The sequence below is a fragment of the Propithecus coquereli genome, unplaced genomic scaffold (genome assembly GCF_000956105.1).
Source record: "Propithecus coquereli isolate 6110/MARCELLA unplaced genomic scaffold, Pcoq_1.0 Scaffold185, whole genome shotgun sequence".
NCBI lineage: Eukaryota > Metazoa > Chordata > Mammalia > Primates > Indriidae > Propithecus > Propithecus coquereli.
In genome coordinates this window covers 2,600,118-2,621,406 of record NW_012143301.1, presented here as the reverse complement: position 1 = coordinate 2,621,406, position 21,289 = coordinate 2,600,118, and the positions used below count along the sequence as shown (strand labels likewise).

The 21,289-nt window shown below is 37.4% G+C and overlaps 1 protein-coding gene across 1 annotated transcript in view; it reads right to left on the bottom strand.

The window, feature by feature from the left end:
- Nucleotides 1-21,289, bottom strand: part of GAB1 (GRB2-associated binding protein 1) — a 127,091-nt gene that overhangs the window by 38,683 nt on the left and 67,119 nt on the right. Inside the window, exon 2 of the mRNA XM_012642731.1 lies at nucleotides 4,301-4,595. Coding sequence (XP_012498185.1) covers nucleotides 4,301-4,595 — 295 coding nt within the window. The remainder of the gene's footprint in view (nucleotides 1-4,300; nucleotides 4,596-21,289) is intronic.

The window sequence follows — 21,289 nt, the reverse complement described above, 5'->3', positions numbered from 1 at the left end:
ACATGGTGACTGATTCTGACTTCTAAAATCATTGAAAATGTTCTACTAAGTACAAAAACAAAGTTGTCAGGACACTGTTATAGTCACAAAGCCATTTAAAAGTACCTAGCCTCTGCCTGACCTTCTTAAGATTAAATCAGGTGCTGCTGCTATCTATGTTTATCTACTTTTTTCTTTAGCAGAGCACTTGTCAACTGGTATTATAATTCCTAGATTATCTGTCTGTCTCCCCTACTAGACTGTAAGCCCTATGAGGATGAGAACTACATTTACAAACTTCCACAGTATTATACTTTTAATGAATCCTCTCCCACTAGATGGTTGGTTCCACATCTGTGATGTTTACCATTTGTCTCCCCAGCTAGTCATCTCATACGTGTTTGCTGAACAAATGCCCACAGCCTAGTAGTGTTAGCAAACTCAAATAATTTAGTGAACTAATGAATCAATTTTCTAAAGCAGACCATGCTTTTCTTCTTCCCAGAGCTGACTGAGTGTTCATCAAGCTCCTGGAGGATAAGAATCATTCTGAGGTGGCCAAAAAGACCAAACTCTGTGCCTTAAAACATGCAAAATTAATCTCAGACACTTGAGCATTAGAAATTCTTATTTGTGGGTTCTTGACTCTACCCACCCTGAGTGGGCTTCCAAAAATTAGAGATTCACATTCCTTGACTGAACAATGTATATCCTCTATGAGAACATCTCATTTCCTTTGTTAAATATATGCAAGAGGATTATAAAAAGAACAAAGAGAGATGGAAGAACACCTCTATTCAGCCTTTCAGATCAGCTCAATCTATACAGGCAACCAATGGAGACAGAAGTCTGTTTTTAGGTCCCCCACACAAATTCTACATTGAAAAGGCAGCAGGCAAAGGAACAACAAGATTAGGAGACGACAAATTATTTTCACTAAAAATTCACACATATTGAAATTAATGTGATGCCTAAATCCAATAATTATCATTATTGACTAGTTGTTAAATAAACATTAAAAAGAGAGCTATCTCATTTGTGACTTTAACTTTAAAATCCTCCACTGCACTCAAATATAGACTATATATGCAAACAAGAAAGGAAAGGAATTTAACCAGAGTTAGAAGTAATACCCCTTCACTTACACTGTGACCAAATTTAGTAACTTCATGAAAACAACTGAAGCCTCAATTCCTCCTGTGAAACAATTTCTTGAGGCTTTTAATCACAAGAGCTCTGTTGAAGATCTCTAGTTCGGTGGTCTCTCTCCTTCCCTCTTTCAGTGCTGCTCCTAGTTGATCATTCCAGATTCCCTCACCCAGGGGTCTGCCCCAGCCCACTGAGCCAACCCCAGCACTGGAAGGCTCCTTCTCCAGGGCTGCTGACTGGCCAGAGAGAAGGAGAATGCTGATCTATGTTCATTAGAGGTGATTACTCTTCACTTCAAATCTTGGTGTTGATTATAAATGCACACTTGTAACTGTGCATATAACCACGCAGAAAATAAGGTCAAAGACCTCAGTTTACCTTTATGTCTGATTCGTGGCTCTACAAACCTAAATTTGTATTGGATCCCCTACCTAGGTTCCTAGTGTTTGTTTCAAAAGGAAGAGAGAAGCAGAGAAGCAGGGAAGCAGGAAAGGGAGTAAGTGGTCAGACAGCTATAGAAAAGCACCTGAAGAGGAATTGCACTGGTAAAATTCTTCTTGAGCCCTCTCACCATTCAGCTCTTTCTAGGATAAGCATCCCAATTCTTAGGTCCTCATTCATGATCTGTAAGCAACTTTCCCTGGCTTTTCATTCAGAGTCTTTCTGCTTCGCTCAAGTAAAATTCTATTCCATCTCTAGGGTGTATCCCTTCTTGTGTTTACGCAGAAATACTAATTCCCTCAAAAGCCCCCAGTTTCCCATCAGTTTTCTTCTAAGAAGCTTTTCTTCACTACCTTTTATCCAGACCTAGATTCCTCCTCTTCCTTCTTCCATGCTCCTTGTAGGACCTGTGTTTAGTAAACTCATTTGTTTGGTATTGTTTTCATTGTGTTTTGTGACTGATTCTCATTTGCTCTTCACAGGTAGTGATAATCACCTTGGCTATTTCATAACCTCATAATCTAATACATAGTTTTAAAAATAACATCTGAAGAATTGGGTTGATCTGTGAAAAATGATGTTGGTATTTAACAGGGATTGCACTGAATCTGTAGATCACTTTGGGTAGTACAGACATTTTAACAATGTTGATTCTGCCACCCCATGAGCATGGTATGGTTTTCCACCTGTTTACGTCCTCTGCTATTTCCTTCCTCAGTGTTTTGTAGTTCTCCCTGTAGAGGTTTTTCACCTCCTTAGTTAAATATATTCCTAAGTATTTTATTTTCCATGCTTCGTATGGAACTAGAGAAGACTCCGTACAGCAAAAGCAATCTTAAGCAAAAAGTACAAATTGGGAGGCATCAATTTATCAGACTTCAAGCTATACTACAAGGCTATAGTAACTAAAACAGCATAGTACTGGCTCAGGAACAGAGACATAGACCAATGGAACAGAACTGAGAACCCAGATTTAAAACCATCCTCATATAGCCATCTAATCTTTGACAAAGCAGACAAAAACATACACTGGGGAAAAGAATCCTTATTCAATAAATGGTATTGGGAAAATTGGATAGCCACATGTAGAAGACTGAAACAGGATCTGCACCTCTCACCAAAATCAACTCACGGTGGATGGCAGACTTAAACCTAAGGCATGAAACTATAAGAATTCTAGAAGAAAATGTTGGAAAAACTCTTTTTTTTTTTTTACCTAGACATTGACCTAGGCAAAGAATTTCTGAAGAAGATCCCAAAGGCAATCATAGCAACAAAAATAAATAAATGGGACCTGATCAAATTAAAAAGCTCTGCACAGCCAAGGAAACTACCACGAGAGCAAACAGATAACCTATAGAATGGAAGAAAATATTTGCATGCTACATATGTGATAAAGGGCTGATAACTAGAATCTATATAATACTCAAGAAAATCAGCAAGACGAAAATCAAACGACCCCATTAAAAAGTGAGCAAAGGACATGAACAGAAACTTTTCAAAAGAAGACAGACTAATGGCCAAGAAACATATGAAAAAATGCTCGACATCTCTAATCATCAGGGAAATGCAAATCAAAACCACAATGAGATATCATCTGACTCTAGTGAGAATAGTTTTTTATCAAAAAGTCCCAAAACAATAAATGTCTACGTGGATGAAGAGAGATAGGAACACTCATACACTGCTGGGGGGACTGCAAACTAGTACAACCTCTGTTGAAAGCAATATGGAGATTCCTCAAAGAGCTAAAAGTAGAACTACCATTTGATTCAGCAATCCCATTACTGGGCATCTATCTACCTGAAGGAAAAAAAGACATTCTATAAAAAAGACATCTGCATGTGAATGTTTATAGTAGCATAATTCACAATTGCAAAGATGTGGAAACACCCCAAGTACTTATCAATACATGAGTGGATTAATAAAATGTGGTATATATATATATATATATATATATATATATATACCATGGAGTTCTACTCAGCCACAAAAAAACAATGGTGACCTAGGACCACTTGTATTATCCTGGATAGAGTTGGAGCTCATTCTAGTCAGTGAAGTATCACAAGAATGGAGAAAGAAGCACCACATGTACTCACCATCAAATTGGTATTAACTGATCAACACTTATGTGCACATTTAGTAGTAACATTCATCGGGTGTCAGGCAGATGGGAGGAGGGGGGGATGGGTATATTCACACCTAATCGATGCGGTGTGCACTGTCTGGGGGATGGACATGCTTGAAGCTCTGACTCGGGTGGGGCAAAGGCAATATATATAACCTAAACATTTGTACCCCAGTAATAAGCTAAAATAAAAAAAACAAAATAAATTAATTAAAAAAACAAACAAAAAAAGAATTTGGTTGAAACACATATGATGCTATTTTTAATAGGTGAAAAATAATCAATGGTGTTATATGGTTCAACTGAATACTCATATTAGAACTCAATAAATGCTCTTAAATAAGCATGTCTTCTTGTCACCTTCTTCCTCAGGACAATTGTTTAGACACTGCCCCACAATGGTTAAGTCCTTCTCTCTCAAACCTGTAAAAAGTTTCTCCCCAAACTTATTAAAGGGTTCAGTGCTTCTTCCAAATGTCGAGTTCCTATTACAAAACAAAACATTATATTGCATAACTGAAATAACAAATAATTTTATGACATTTCTAAAAATTTAGCAAAACAGGTGAACTCAGGTTGAATAACAAAACTTGAACTTGCCTTCTTCTGTAGGATTAAACCCACAGATGTCGCAAATACAACGAACCCACTTATTCATCTCCTCCTCACTGTCTGCTACCAAGTAGAAAATCCGGTCAATAGTGTTGATGTCAAAAATGTAGCTGTTTTCAAACTCTTTTTTGTTAAATGTCAATCCAGCATCAACTTGTTGACATAAATTTAAATCTATAATACGAATAGGCTTCTTGGCATGATCATTTTTGTAATATTCCAAGACATCTGGATCTCCGGTTAAACGGCCACTGCGTAACACAAACCATCTCCTCTTCCATGCCTAGAAACAAAACAAAAATATCCATTTAGTATTAGTTTGACAGAAATTTTTCATGAAGATGCACATTTATCAAACCAATTTTATCAAATGCATTGTCTAGAGAAATTTACAATTTTTTTTACCATAGGATAATCTGCCATTCTGAAAAGCAAAGTTTACTGACACCTCAATTAATAATACATATATAGAATATCTCTCCTATTAAATTTCTAACTATATAGTATCAAATCAACAAACTGAAGAAGGTTTGGTTTTACTAAACATAAAAAAGCAATGGTTTTAAGAAATGGTATTGGGAAAACTGGATATCCGTATGCAAAAAGAATGAAGTTAGACATTAAGCTAAATAAAATAAGCCAGTCACAGAAGGCAGATTGATGGTTGCCAGGGGCTGGGGAGAGGGGAAGTAGGGAGTTAGCGTTCAGTGGGTATATAGTTTCAGTTGGAGAAAATAAAAAAGTTCTGGATGTCAACGGTGGTGATGGTTGCACAACAACGTGAATGTACTTGATGCCACTGAACTGTATACTTAAAAATAGTTAAGATGGTAAATTTTGTTATGTTTGTTTTACCACAATTTTTTAAAAAGCAGTGTTTTCCATGCCTTAATATTATGCCATAAAGAATACACATAAAGATGCTTCTTCATAAGACTCTTACAGATTTTAAACTCTAGATTTCCTTTTTTTTTTTTTTTTTTTTTTTTTGGTGTGAGGGGCAAGGCGTAGGGAGGGGGAAAAGGGTTTAGCAGCTTTCCTGACTTCTCACTTGGGAAGCAAGCCACAGACTGTGTCTTTCTTTTGGTCAGGCAGCATGTTGTTTAAAGACTACACAAATAAGATCTGTAATCTTGAGCATGGGATACAACTATTTTTAGTCCTCTTCCTCCTCTTCCCAACAAACACATATTGGCAGTGCGGACCTATACTCAGCACATATTCCCCCCACAAGTTCTGGGAAGTTTTGAGTTTAGTACTATGCCTAGAAAAGCCAAGGAGGCTTTTTTTTTTTTTAAAGGAGGATAATACATTTTTACTATCGTCCTCCTTAAAATTTATATCCACCAAATAATAAAAGCAGAACCAAACAACAGTCTTCTTCATCAGTCTTTAACCAACTTCTGTGCCTGGAAACAAACTTAAGCCTTATTCTTCTTTGAAGTTCTCCCTACCTGCAAAGCAGTGAGCTAGATGGAAAAGAGGCCTATTTCAGCAAGTCTCAGTCACCTACTAAGAGACATTCTGTGCTCCAGACTGAACATTCAAGGTAAGATCACCTCAAGAGGACATTCCAAGAAGAGGAAGGACTGAGAAACAAGACATTTTATGAACCCCAATGGAATAAAACATGCTTACTGGCCACTGTATATTTCTGTTTATTTGGAGATCATGACTGAGCACCAATCACAACATCTCGATCCTTTAGTTTTAGAAAAGTATAACCAACCAGAAATAGCATGTCTCTTTTCCACTAATAACTTGGGATAATGACAAACTTACGCTTATGGCATTTTCAGAAATGTTTCTCGTCATAGTATACAAGTTTGGTGTTCTACATACAGTCTAATAGACCATGAATGCTCAATATGTTAGTACCATTAAAATAGGCCAATTTCCCCAAATCACTATTTCTATGCCTTCATTAACATACATATCAGTCTATTTATAGGAAAATATCTACTAAATTTAAAATCACCAAAAGCAATATAGTATGACATGATAGGGTCTCCATATTTATGTTTTACAAAATTTGGCATACGTGACACAAAAAGTATTGTAGTGCCAACTAAAAACAGCTTCATTCTATCCTGAAAAATACACACGGGCCAAGAGAATAAAGGAATAATAACTAAAATACACACACACTTCTCCAGCAGATGTTTAGCCTTAGCCTCCATCTTCATCACATTTTATAATAACTTCTGACATGAATTGCTTTTGAGCAATTGCTTTTCTCCGGTGGAGGTGCTAGGAAGCTATGACAATTGTTTGGAGCAGAGACAAAGAAAATGTAAACTACGTGGTTTGAGCAATCCATAAACCAGCTTGCTCAGTCTTTAATAATTTGGACAACTGAGCTGATAATAACTGAATTAATTTGGGTGATAACTTTAGGTTTAGTATTTTAAGAGATGCCTTAAATTGTATCCATTCAAGAAAATGTCCAATACATTAAGAAGAAAATCAGTGAGTTAATAAATCAATATGTTATTGATTATACTGCAAATACTGTGCCACTGTGGGAAGAAAGACAAATATGTAATTCATGATTCGCATCTTCAAGGAATTGACTAATTGTGAAGAAAATACTTAACATACATGAAAATACTTGAGAATATAGCAACCCTGGCAAAATATCTGCAGAACTATTCTAAATGAACAGGCATTCCTTTATGGAAAAACTTATGCAATCCTTTAACAAGAAGATTACTAGAAAAATCATAAAGGCTGAAAAATATTGTGTATAATAATTGTTTAATATCATCTATACCTTAAATTAACTTCCCAAACTGACTGCAGCTCAAAGGAAAAAGTAAATAATTGGTGTCCAGAAGGAAAAGGTAGGATAGAGTCCTATAGATGTTTTAGATAATATTGAGAAGTCATAAAGTGTTACATTCACATGATCTTAGCACAAGTTTCTGGATTATAGATCTGTTCATTTACTATATATCTATTTACTTCAAAATAAATAAATGTCATCTCTTAGTAAAATTATGCCTCTATGGATACTTCTCTATGAAGCAGCAAGCTCGAAAAAGTAATGACGAAATAAAGGGAAAAGAACAGAGAGTACTATGTCATTCATCCAGGGCCATCAAGGAATATGTTCTAGTAAGTCATTTCTCCAGATAGTGAAGTTTCCATCTTTAAATACAGAAGTGACTTTTTAAAACTTTAATGTGTTCCATGGAAATCTTTCTAAAATGCCTTACTACATAATTCATTGAACATATCTACCCATTCCCCAATGGTTCAGGCTAAGTATTATAAGCATCAATTTCTATATTGCACTTCAGAGAGGCTCTGAGAGGCTGCTGGGCTGTTTGGAGGGTTATCTGCTCTTATACGACATAGTGCCATACTGCTGTGCTTCTATAGTTCATCTATAATCTTTTAAATACAGTTTTCTTTTTTCTCTTAAGTTTTATCAATTGTCACTTCTCCCTTTGAATAATATGGTTTACAGGAGGCTACACTGTTTCCTGCCTCAGGGACTTTGCACGTGCTGTTTCCTAAGTCCACTAGGTTCTTTCCCCCAGTCTTTGCCTGGCTAACTTCGACCTTCAGGCCTTCCCTGACCATCTGCAACTTAACCACCCCCCATGTAAAGTAAGGCATAGTTTCAGACACTGTTACTTACCTATGTAGTGATTTGCATAATTTTGCAATTCAATTTTTCTTTGTATTTATTGTTTAGCACCTAACTCCCAACCAGACTGAAAAATCCAAAATAGTGGTCATGTCTGCTTTATTTGCCATTACATACCCAGTGCATAGCACAGTGCCTGGTACATAGAACTATTTATACAGTAAATAGAATTTCTCTAAGAGTAAAAAGTTGTAAAAATTTTAAGCATATTAGATTGGCTATATGGGCCACAATGAAAAGAAAGGAATGCTTTCAAATCCTCTTCCCTTTGGGAAAAAGAGTGCAGGTACTAAACACATACATGATAAAATAAACATAACTAAGATAACTTTACCACCAACACATGCACAAAACCCCTTGGGAAAATGACAAAAACAGAAAAGAATGAAGCGTGTCCTTTTGATACAGATTTTATGTCGCTCTGTCTTCTGGTTGATCCATTCCTTTGCTTCCTTGCTGAAATCACATTGTTAAATTTCAAAAGGCCTTAAAAACTAAAATAAATAACCAAGAAATGACTAGCAATGAACTGAGGTACACTAGCTACACTGGGCTAGTGATTACAGCGGCTGAGTAGACATTATACAAGACATGAACCCTTACAGCAGGAAATTACAGCATTAAAAGACAGAATTTAGCCAAGCAGCACCTGCCACTTATTTATTTATTTTTAACATGGTCCAAATGTGAATATTTGTCTCAGTCACAAAATGAGTCACTCTCATTGAATCTGGCACAGATTAAACTGGAAAACAAAAGCAATTACATAAACTACACACTTTAATAAGGCAGATACAAAGGTTCTCTGGATTATGGTACAAAGCACAATTTAGCCACAGAATAAAGCTTGATGCTCGACAAGAGAACTGACATCAGCACCCTTGCTAATCACAGCACAAAAGCTTCTCTATGTTTTGTGAGAGCACAAAATGGGCCCACATAAATCAGTCTTTGTTATCTGAAAATATCTGGGATTCTTAAAGTTTGTCCTATTTTTATCCTTGCTGCCTTGGTAGCTCCAGAGAAAGCTGAACACTGCTTTGCCAATCCTGCGGAGCAGTAACAGACAAAAAGGGTAAGTTTTCTAGAAACCTGCAGAACCAAATACTCTAAGCCATTTTAAACAAAATTCATGTAAAAATCATTTTAACTATTAAGACTTCCACTATGAACAGGTAATGAAGAAGTTGAAATCTGCAAGAAGTCTGCATAGTTGAGAAGAACTATGTAAAACTTATATTGCTGTCATTTCTTATATGCAACAGTCACTCCAATTTTAAATTGAATAAATGATGCAGTTAGCATGACTTCACCAGCCAAGTCTGCATTTTGGAGTAGCTTAAAAGTCTCAGCACTCTGACACCAATTCCCTGTGCTCAGTGACTGCCTCCTGCACCTAAAGGATAAAGCCCAAGCTCCCTGGCAGGGCACACTGGTGGGAGAGGCAGCCTCCAATCAACTCCTGCCCCACCCCTCAATCTCTCTAGCTTCACTTCTTACCTCTCTGCCTTCCAACCACATGGGAAATGTCTGCAATGCCCTGAACCCTCTCTGCTGTCCTGCCTCTGGCCCTGGGTCCTTGGTACATAATCTATCCCCTGGATTCAGCTCAGCCCTCTTCAGGGCACCATCTCTGAGCTGGCTGTGAGCTCTCCATTTCCACTTTGTTCCTAGTCTTGTACTTGACATCCCTGCATCTGAACTTCTTGAGGGCTGGAGCCATGTCTTTTCACCTTTCGTCTTTCTTTTCCCATTGCCTAGTCCCAAGGAGGTGCTTGCTGCTCAACATCTGCTGAATATGCAACCAAGAACTTTTGAGGCACGAATAAAAATGTGGAAGTTCTCATACTGTCTATGCATTACAGGGATGGGGACACGCTGCAATCTGGCCAGCCCGTTCAAGAATTGTCAGACAAGGGGAGAAGTGTATAAATCATACATTAATTTGTTTTTAAAGCTCTACAAATATCAGACGTATTTTTAAACTTTATTTTAAAAGAACCATTCTTTTAAAGCCTTTGTGTATCAAGCAAACCAGATATGCTAAACTGAAGACAGAACTGTCAAGCCGAAGCTAGGTCTCACGACAGGCTTATCGCACACCAAGTATGGGTATGTACATACTAGGAAGAAAGTACAGACGGAGTCCCATTATTTAATGGAAAGAAAAAAGTCCTCAATGTGGATTATCCCCAAACCACTGCCTGCTTTACTATTATTAACAAATTCAAAAGATTTGCCTAATTAGGCTAACTAGCAAATGGCTTCAGTTTTAAAGAACAATATTGCAACTGCTGCACAGTTGTTTTCTGAGCTCTCTATGGTATAACCCACGGCTCAAAGGCCTAGTGTGATACTTGCCAAGGCTCCCCAACCCCTCCCCTGCACCTTTACTGGAAGGGCTAGTTATTGAGGAAATAGCCAATATACAGGCAGGCAAAAGAGAAGATCAGAGATAAGGTCAGGGGAGTCCAGTGGTTCTCAATTCTGAATGCACATGAGAAATATCTGGAGAATTTTGCTTCCAAAAGAAACAAACAAACAACAACAAAAACAATGTCTGGGGCCTCACCTCAGAACCAAATTGCAGTCGAGGGGGCAGGGTGGTGCACAGGCAGCTGTAAACACTCAACAGGTGATTCTAACGTGCCACCAAGCCTTAGAACCACAGGTCCAATCAATAGACAATGTTGCTCTTTAAAACAGAATTAAAAAAAAAACAAAAACTACAGGTCCTTTCAAGCTCACATCTAATTCTTTATCTTTTTATACCTTCTGCTCTTGCCAATGCTGCCTAGATCTTCCTATTTTTTTTCACAATATTTATTCCACTGGCAAATGTCTTTGAACTGCTTTCAAGCCTAATCCATTCTTCAAGGACCCTTCCTGTCTCCCTCTACCCCTGACGATCAATTACTGCCCTGGAATGTCTCTTGTATTGCTGTAGGATAGACTGGCACAGTCTGTCATTTTACATTTCCAAACTTTCCAAATGCTTACAAATTATTTCCCCAGCTAAGACTATTCCTTAATTTTTTTTTTTTTTTGTATCTGCAACAATGTTCTCCACACTGTAAGTGCTCAGAGACCTTGATGAGATGCTCTTAAAGTTTTCAGTTCATCAGGATGATCACACAGAGCCTGTGAACTTGAATGAAAAGATCTCTGGGAAAGGAAAAAGTCAAAGTTGTTATTGAAGTCCACACTCCTTTAACAGGATGGCATACAAGGTTCTTCAAAACCATAATTTGAGCATGCACATGGCTCTTTCACTCCTCCACGGATTTACGTTTTTGTTTTGTTGTTTTTTTTTTTTTGGTCTGAACTCCTTATCTCCCTCACACAAGGAGCTCCTACTCATCCCTCAAGACCTAGCTCAAGACCTGTTCTTCAAAGCTTTCCTCAACTATCCCTGAGTTAAGGCACAAGCTCCTGCTCCTGTGAGCTCTCAGCACAATCTCATCTAAGCAGCCCGTTAACAAGCCCATTCCCTCACTGCACTTAATTAAGAACAAACTCTGATGACTGCATCTCAGTTTCTGGGTAGCTGCTGAGCCCTAACAAAGTTCACCTTGACCAGACACGCTGAGGAAGAACAGCACTTTCTACATTCCTGAGCCAACTGCCCTTCCACCATGAGGCCCCACCACTGTAATTTCACTTACCCTATATTTTCCTAAGAAAGTGTGGGAGGAAAAGTTAAGTGAAACTTTTTTATTTTGAAATCTCTTAAAAGGTATTTCACAACCTATATTTATGGAAAGAGGACCACTGCTGTGAGTTCTTTGGAAGAACTCAAAATTTATGTATAATCTCAGAAATCTGTAAAATGTCAGGGCTGCAGATGTGTGTTTCTCAAGATGAAAATGCTTTTTTTCTTTTTTTCTTTTTTTTTTTGGTAGAGATGAGGTCTCACTATGTTGCCTAGGCTGGTGGTCTCGAGCTCCTGGCCTCAAGTGATCCTTCTGCTTCAGCCTCCCAAAGTGCTGGGATTACAGGCATGAGCTACCAAGCCTGGCCTGAAAATGCTATTTTTTATAAGATAGGTTTTAATCTAAATTTCATCAACAGGGTAATGGTTAAATATAATAAATAATAGGACATCTATATAATAAATCTATGTAAAACATTCAAAAAGTGAGATAGATCTATTCATGAAAAATGCCCACAAGATAACTATAAAATGAAAAAAATTGCAAAACTGTACATATGATTCCATTTATCTGAAAAAACTGTGTATTTGTACACATGGAACACACACAAACACTGTTTAGAGAACAGGTCTGGAAAGATAAATAACAATTTGTTGACTGTGGTGACTCTAGGAATAGGGATGGAAGGATCAAATTTCATATTTTTATTTTATATAGCTTGGTGTCTTATGATATTTTTTCAAAAAACTCCCATTTATTACTTTTACAATTCAAAAAATATTATATATTTTAAAAGTTTATGCTTAAAAATGCCCTAAAAAACAAAATCTATTAATGAAAAAAAAATATCTAGGAATCATGAGCACAAAAGTTTATATATGTATGGAAATACAATTTATTATTACTCTGCAATTAGTGAATGAATTTAACTTTTCTTTTAAATATAGAATTCCGGGATACATCTGGAAGGAGTCTTAGTCAGGAAATAGCTTAGACAGATAAAGTATAAAGACTTTGTTTTAAAGACTGGAACTCAGGGGGTTAACAAAAAATAAACAAGGAAAGTTGGGAACACTTAAAATAGAGGAATAAATTTCTCACTCTCTTCTTCCCTTAAAAAGTCAAGTGGTTATGATGTTTATATTGTTTCAATTTTTTAAAAAACCATGTCAGTAAATGCTAATACATGTAGGTATTTAACATCTAAAATAAGTGCTTTGGGACTTACTTTATCTAGTAAAAATATTAACTTTCCATAATACTACTACTAGGGTAAATAAAATAAAGAAAAACAAATTAACCATGAAGCAGGGACAAAGGAAAACCATTTGCTTTAAAATACTTGAGTTGTTTTCCAGGAAGCACCATCTTTTCTCATAGAGCAAAATAAGGAAAAAACAGGCTTGGTGGAAGTTTCCACTCCACTGGCTCTATCATTATGATCATCTGTTCCAAACACACACAAGCCTAAAATTTCCTGTTTTCAAACCATTGTCACCATTTTCTAGCCTTGTACTATCTGTGCTAACTTTAGCTGAGTAACATAAACAAAAGAATACACCGAAAATAATGCAGAACAATGCCTAGATCTAGGCTTTCAACTGTTTCATAAACTTTTTTTTAAATGTTCGAGTTTACATACATTGCCTGGATGAAACAAATTAGACAGAAATAAAACAATTTCATAAGAGAAAAAAATCAAATTTAATTCAGAAATACTATAGTAGCTAGGGAATAACTTCAGGAATTTTAAACTATCAATAACAGTACATATGATTTACTTCCTGAAACTACTGCTGAATTGATGCCTACCTCTCAAAGCTTAGGCATAAGTACTACATAACACAAAAATAAAAAAAAAAAGCAATGACAAAACTCCTTAGTATTTAATATACACAAAATGGTTCTTAGACCTTTTCTGGGTCACAGACCAATTTGAGAATCTGATAAAAGCAATGGAACCTTTTCTTAGAAACAGGCACGTTAAGTAGCGTTGTACAGTTTCAGGGGTTCACAGGACACCTGCAGCACATGTTGAGAACCCCCGAGATCAGAGAATAGTTTGGTAGGAGGCTGATCTGCCTTGGACCCAAACCAGGGAAATTTAGTTACTGAAGTTCCACAAGAAAGTAGGTCACCTTGTGGCATTAATTCTCAATATAGCATTGTGGAGCAGGCCAAGTGCATTTTTACTTGTAAGTACTATTTCACTTCTCTCATCATATTTCCCATTGCCGGGGCTGCATTCACACCCTAATTGGGGGGGTTAAGCAGGCTTCCCTACCCTAACCAAGAGGAGGCTGGAGAGACAAGGGCCTGTCTGGGAGCTGATCCAAGATATGCATGCAACGTTCCACGTGAGCAGAGTGGAGTATAGCTCAGCATGTACGGGCAAGAGAGACCACCTGTGTTGGGTCCATCACATCTCACCCTTTTCTTACCACCATGTGCAATAAGAGTCGGTGAGCGCAGGTCAGGATGTGGGCACAGGAAAGCGGGGCCAAGGAGTCCACTCCATCTTTTGCTGGCTTTTGGCCTGCCTCTGGCCTAGATAAGAGTTGAGTGGAGTTTATATGTGATCTGGCCAGTTAGAGATTTGGAATGGGAGTTGGAGCTAGTGAAGAACAAGTATGTACCTAGCTCCCTCTCCTGCACATCTCCCAAAGAACCTATAGAGGCAGAGGTGGCGCAATTGTCCAGGTAGACTCCTGCCAAACTAGCTGAATATAGTAAAAATGCAAGCAAGAGCCGTGAGCATTATCATAAGCTCCAAACGTGCCCACAGTCATTGTGCCATTAATCCCATTTCTAGGAACCTCACCTAAGGAAATAATGTAAAATATAGCTAAATACCTAGGAACCGAATATTCAACACAGTGGTGTTCCAGTGAATATCTGAAATGATCTAAATATTCAACACAAGGTAGGGTGAAAAACTATCCCAGTTTTCCCAGGACTATCTTGGTTTTAGCACTGAAAGTCCCACATCCTGGGAAACCCCTCAGTCCTGGGCAAACCAGGATGGCTAGTCACAGTAAGGAACTGAGTAAATAAATTACGACACATCTCCATATAGGAGTCTTACGCAGCCATTAAAGTGATGCTTAGGAATCACATTTTTAAGATTTTCTTTTTCTCTCCTGGTTTGCAAAATTTCCAAAATACTGAGAGAGCACGGCAAGGAACCCATCTTTTCCATTTGGAGTAGGTGGGAGCTGGTGTGAAGGAGTACTAGCAACACCTTCCCTTCTGCATAGCCTGTCACCTGTCACCTGTGCCAGGTCAAGCTGACTGCTCCAGGGTGACCACGCCACCTTGTGCAAACCTCCATCATAGTGCTCCCCTCCTGCATTTCAATCGATCCTTTGTACAGCTGCTTTCCACCCTCAAGACTGTGTCTTATTCCTCCTTAATCTAAGTGCTTAGCATAGTGACAGGATGCAAGGACTTGGCAGCTAAACAGCATTGTGATAACTGTGACCTGAATAAATGAACACATGAATGAATGTCTTCTGGTGACCCTGATATGCTATCTCTGCTCTTCACTAACTTGGTCTTCAGGTATAACGGATAATGCAACAAACCAAACTAAGCTTTGTTATTGTTGTAAGAGTCCAGCCATAAACTCTATCAAATCTCTACCCTCACAAGGCTTAGTGAACAAAAAGTGAAACTAACTTAGTTAGGGAACAAGTCAATATGAATCCTGGGACTGAAACCATGCCAACATGCTAATATTAGACTCCTAAAACTTCAGACAGTGCCTACAGTATTACAAGAAGGTCTATATACCTTATAGAACATTTTTTGTTTTAGTATTTTTATGTATATAGTTATTAATACATACTTTCTATATGTATATGTGTGCATATACAACATTGTTGCATGTATGTGTGTGTATAATGACTTCCAGCCTCTCGGGCAGAATGTAATGTCATCACAGAGAATAAGGACAAAATGCCATATGCTATGAAGTATGTTGTCAATGGACATGATTAAATGAAAAACAAGATGTGAGAACTTAAATTGTTTATGAGGTAGGAAATTGATACCACATCTCAAATTAAAGATATACAATTTTCCACAGATATAAACAGCAGTTTTAGAGCAGTGCTGTCCAATAGTACTTTCTGTGATGATGTAAACAGTTTCATTGGCCATCACAGGAGCCACTAGCCACGTACGGCTACAGAGAACTTGAGAAGTGGCTGGTGCAACTGAGAAACTGATTTTCTAACTTATTCAATTTAAATTTAGCTACATGTGGCTAGAAGCTATCATATGGACAGTGCAGTTTTAAAGGACATTTCTTCAACTTAAGGGAGAGTCAACATCGATTGCTGAAGAGGGTGCAGCTCTAAATAATAAAACCTACAATGAATATCTAGATTGTGTAATGCAACTAAGTGGTTGTGCCTGAGATCCTAACAAGCAAGCATGTTCCCTGATTTTACTGTGTTTCACAAACTTACTCTACCCCACAGATGCATGCTATCTCTGTTATTATCATTATTAGGAAAAGAATATGCTTGCTTAAAGAAGTTAGTATTTTTTAAAAATTACACCAATCACAATCTAGAATTTTTTACTGAAAATTTATCTTCCATAAAACCAACAGATTTCTAAATTCTATTTCTTGTTCAGCTATCCAATCCAAAATAATTATTTCTTGGGTAGAACTACTGTTTTGAGTTTCCAGCAAAACATACAAAAACGTTCCCATTTTCTCCTCTAAGTTTCTTACTGAACATTCACAATTTACAAAAAAGCAAAACCCTGCTATTTTAAGATTTGGATCACTGTTCAAAAACAATACTTTCATATTAAGAACTAGAAGGAAAGCACTGAAGAGTTACCAAAACAGATTTCAAATTTCCATAATTATATTTATAGGTAATAAGCCAAAACAATGCTTAGTATCATTTTCTTTGAAACAGAAAACTCAGTCTAAAGCTTCCAGTACAAGCTACATGGCAATGAAAAGTTTCTTTAGAAATACATACTTCCGAAGAGATAAATTATGCATTCTGGAGCCACTGACTATAAAACACATTAAGTCCAATATACAAGAATGAATAACCTCATCCAAGAAGAAGAATTAAATACAAAGTTGAACGCGAGACAAAAATGACTCCACACATAATGAAATCAAGATCTCTGAGGCGAACATGGAAGGCTCGGCCCAGGTGCTGACTGATGACACCTCCTGCTCACCCCCACCCCGTGAGAGGTGAGGGGTGTCACCCTTTTGTAAAACATGATTCTTTGGGGAAAATGATTTTTCATTCATGCAACATGCAGACAGTGATCTCACTATACAAGAAAAGCTACCGACCATTTACCTCTTTTTGTTTTCAATAAATCCAAGTGCTATCTTGCCCATTCTATGGTGTGTCAACCCCAAAATGAGTCTAGCTTTCTTTTTCCTGTCAACTTTCCATCTCCCTCTGCACCACCCAAGCCTCATAACCTTTGGCCAACAGGAAGTAGATACAGTGAATTGAAAATAACAGTGGCTGTAAGGGTTTGTATAAGCATGATTTAATGCTTGAGGACTAGGAGAGAAGGGTCAGGGGAAAGAGAAAATGACTAGCAACTTCTGCCAGAAGAATAACAGTGCCATTTGGCAGGACTCAACTCATCTTGAACTCCAAACAAGACTATTACTCAAGTTATACAGTTCATACAATCTAACAACAAGAACAAAAAAATACGTATGTACTGAAATACAATCACTGATATAAGGCCATATACCACGTGCAGCTGACACAAGATAACATACATTCATCTGCTTTAAACATGTTAGAAACCCCGTGAGACAATCAGAGTCATTCACAAAGTGCTGGCATCTGAGGTAACAGGGGACAACCCACTGCGTCTGGCTTGCCAACTTGGAAGTTCACTAAAGTCTGTAAAAGCTAAAAATAACCACATAAACATGTTTACAGCATTTAAAAAATACAGGACCCACACTGTCTCCTAAATATAAACCTTGAGTTTGGAGTACAGGGATTGGCTTTGGGTTTCCAGAGATGTCATCAGGACATCCCACATTTCACCACAGAAATCCATATTTCAGTATTTTACTTTAAATATACAATTGCTAGTATTTAACTATAGTGAAGGAGGAGTGGATTTGGAATGGGGGAAGGCAAGCAGGAAAGGAGAAGGTGGTATTTAATTAGAGGGCTTCAAAATACCACAAACCCCCAACTCTTTGTGCAGGGACCTGACCTTCATAAAATTCTTAAAAGGGTTATTCTGCCTGTATTTTTCCACACAACACATACACTCATCAATCCAGTGGTCCTTTCCCCTTCCCTCATTCCTAATACTATAGACGCTGCTGCAATAGATCAAATAAGATAGGACGGCAAGCGGAACACAGACATATATGCAAAAAAAGCCCCCCCATCCAAATGGGTACATGAGTGTATGTGGGCAACAATTCTAATTCTTGTCCTGTTGCTGAAAAGTGAAATAATTCTCAATCAAACACAGGGAAAATTTTCCAAGTAAAAAACCACAGATTACCTAGGGCAGTTGTACTAACATTATCAAGGATTCCAAGGAGTATTTTACTAGTGTAGAAAAAAGTCTATTTAGTGTTTATAAATTATGTGAAATTATTCTTTTATATTAATTTTCGGATAGGAGTGGTTTAAATTTTATCCTGTCTTTAATTCAAAGAAATCTTAAAAATTTAGCAGCTGTTAAAAAGAAGAAAAAGAAAAACCTACAGCAACAAGCTTAGTCTATACTTGTATATCATAAACTTCAAATGTCTGTGCCTCTTAAAGTCCTGTGAGGGAATCTACATTTCCGAAGGTTGTCCAGTATCTAAGCAGGAGTGTTCTCCAGAATAAAACTCTATCAGTCCTATGGGCATTTTCTTTACCAAATTCATTTTTAATAAACAAACTACTAGCAACAACAAGGCCGACTGAAAAGTTAGGGAAAAATTATATATAATCCTAGCACCATTAAAAGATACACTTTTCACATTCTCATCTAATCTTTATTCATATTCATATATACTTTTAAGTAGCTAGTTTTTAAAACAAAGATGAATATATCTTTGGTTACATGAGTCACACGTCTAACTTTCCGAGGCAGGTTTAAAATTCACTAATTTTTCACTTATTGTGACTTCTTTCAGGAATTTTTTACCATGCTGGAATTATGGAGGGAAAGGTGAAATGCTCATTGAAATGCTTTCTGAAACTCAATAAAAAATGCATTTAATAACTGTAAAAACACTAGATATTTATTTACTTTCTAAGTTACAGCATCCCTGATACCTTCTAGCAATTAAGATATTTAATTATAACTCAAAGAATGTCCTGTTAGGCCTTGCCCAATTTGGTACAGCATGCAGTTGGTGTCTAAGCAAATAACAACTAAAACAGGTATGTGTAATCCTCTCCATAGAAACGTTACCACTTTTTTTTTTACCAATAATTGAAATCTCGTACTGTACAGAATGATGTATTAAATAAGTGGCATGAGGTAGTGAGTGACACTGACACTGGACAATGACAGAAACAAATATAATCCTAGCCCCTACTTGGGACTGTAGAGAATTTATTTCAAAAAAATAAAAAAGATTTCTCAATGCTTCAACTTAAACTAGGCATTGTAACGTCAAGACATTCTCAGGAAAAAAAAAAAAAACTCCTTAGCCATTTAAATGTTTAAATTTTAAAACTTAAAAAACAAGATAGCCTCCTTACAGTTATCTAAGATAACTATTCATTCCAAAAATAGAGAGGAAGTTGAGAAGAAACAAAACATCTCCAGTTAAAATTTGACTAAGATTTAAAAAGAAATAAAAACAAAAACACCACCCTATATTTTGTTGAGTAACTGACCACGGAAACACAAAGCAATGACATTATCATTTAAAGATTATGTAACCCTAGGTTGGCTGAGGTAAATAACCTTTTGGTAACTGGATTCACTTCTTGGTGGAGCAAAGACAAAGGAAGAATTAAAAAAACCCACAAAGGCCAGGTGTGGTGGCTCATGCCTGTAATCCCAGCACTTTGGGAAGCTGAGGCAGGAAGATGGCTTGAGGACAGGAGTTCGAAACTATCCTGGGTAACACAACAAGACCCCCGTCTCTACAAAGAATAAGAAAAGTTCGCTGGGTGTGGTGGTGCACGCCTATAGTCGCAGCTACTCGGGAGGCTGAGGCAAGAGGATCGCTTAAGCCCAGGAGTTCGAGGCTGCAGAGAGCTATGATTGCGCCATTGCATTCGAGCCTGGATAACAGAGCAAGACTCTGTCTTGTCTCCAAAATAAAACAAACCAGAAAATCACAACATCTTTAGCTAGTTTTCTAGACATGGCATAAATTAAGAGGAGGGACTTATGCTCTCGTAACTGAAGCCCCCACCCCAACTCCATATGGCATTCTAATCACTGTGAGCCCTTGGAAGGGGGTAATCAGAAATAAAAACTACCCAGCATTAGCCACTGAGAATCCCCTCGAAGCCTAGTCCTTTCACCAAGTGGTTTAGAGGGCGGTCATAACTGACAATCTGTTTACACTCAGTCGCATAGGCTCTTTCTCTTTACTGCTCTATTCTAAAACCCTAATGCCTGACAGAAGTAGACACTCAATGAGTATAGATGAGTCAATGAATGGATGCGGGTCTTGATGCACAGTATAAGATGAACCCTATGGGGACTGTCATCATAATCATCAATAAACAATTATTAAGTGTTCATTATTAAGTGGTTCAATAGTGGACATAACCAGAAAAACAAATGCCATACTATGACAATAAATTAAAAAATTTCCATTAAACTTGTATATTTATGTTTTGAATGTAAAAATAAGTACGATAAAAACCACTCTGGATGCCATTCTAGGAAATACAACTAAATAGAAAAACTTTCCCTGACAGTATCCAGAAGGATCAGCGAACATATGGCAGAAAGGCACACTAAATACAATGTACTGGGATGGGTTTCTTTTCTTCTCCATTCTTTTGTCTGCCCCCTAGTGGAGTGCTTATGAGCAGGGAAACCTCAAAAGAGGCAGGCATTGCAAATATGTGGAAAAACAAACAAAAACACAACAGAACAAAATAAAAAACAAAGCACAAAAAGGTTATCTGTACTTTGAACTTCTACAAATCAGTTACTCAAGAATAGAAAAAGTAACTTGTGAATTCCTATTAAAGACCTTTGTCCCAAAGACAAAATTTTTCTATAAACATAGGTAGGTTAACTATTTCCTTGTGCACCTTTGGACTTTTGATCATTGCCTTTTAAAGAAAAGCCGCCATCTCTACATTGTATCTAGGTAAGTATGTGGCTTTATTTAAGACGACAATTTCCTGGGTGCTAGTTTCTACGTTGACATGATCCAGCCACTTTACTTTTGGTTTTCAAGTGTCTTAGACACAAATAACTCAAACGAAATCATTCCATAGAGACAACTCTGGAAATCTAAGGATTTATTTCCACAGTACTGCAAGGCAAGGAGCAGGTAAAGTGAAACAGGAGACTGGTTTGATGATGGCAGACATTGCTGTGAGACTCCCCTGAGAAGGCACACTTATCTCTCCTAGGAGCTTTCTGTCTAGAACGGGGTGAAGGTTTTGTCTGCAATCTCCTCATCAGCGATGGAAGGCTCTCCTCTAAACCAGCCACCCATTT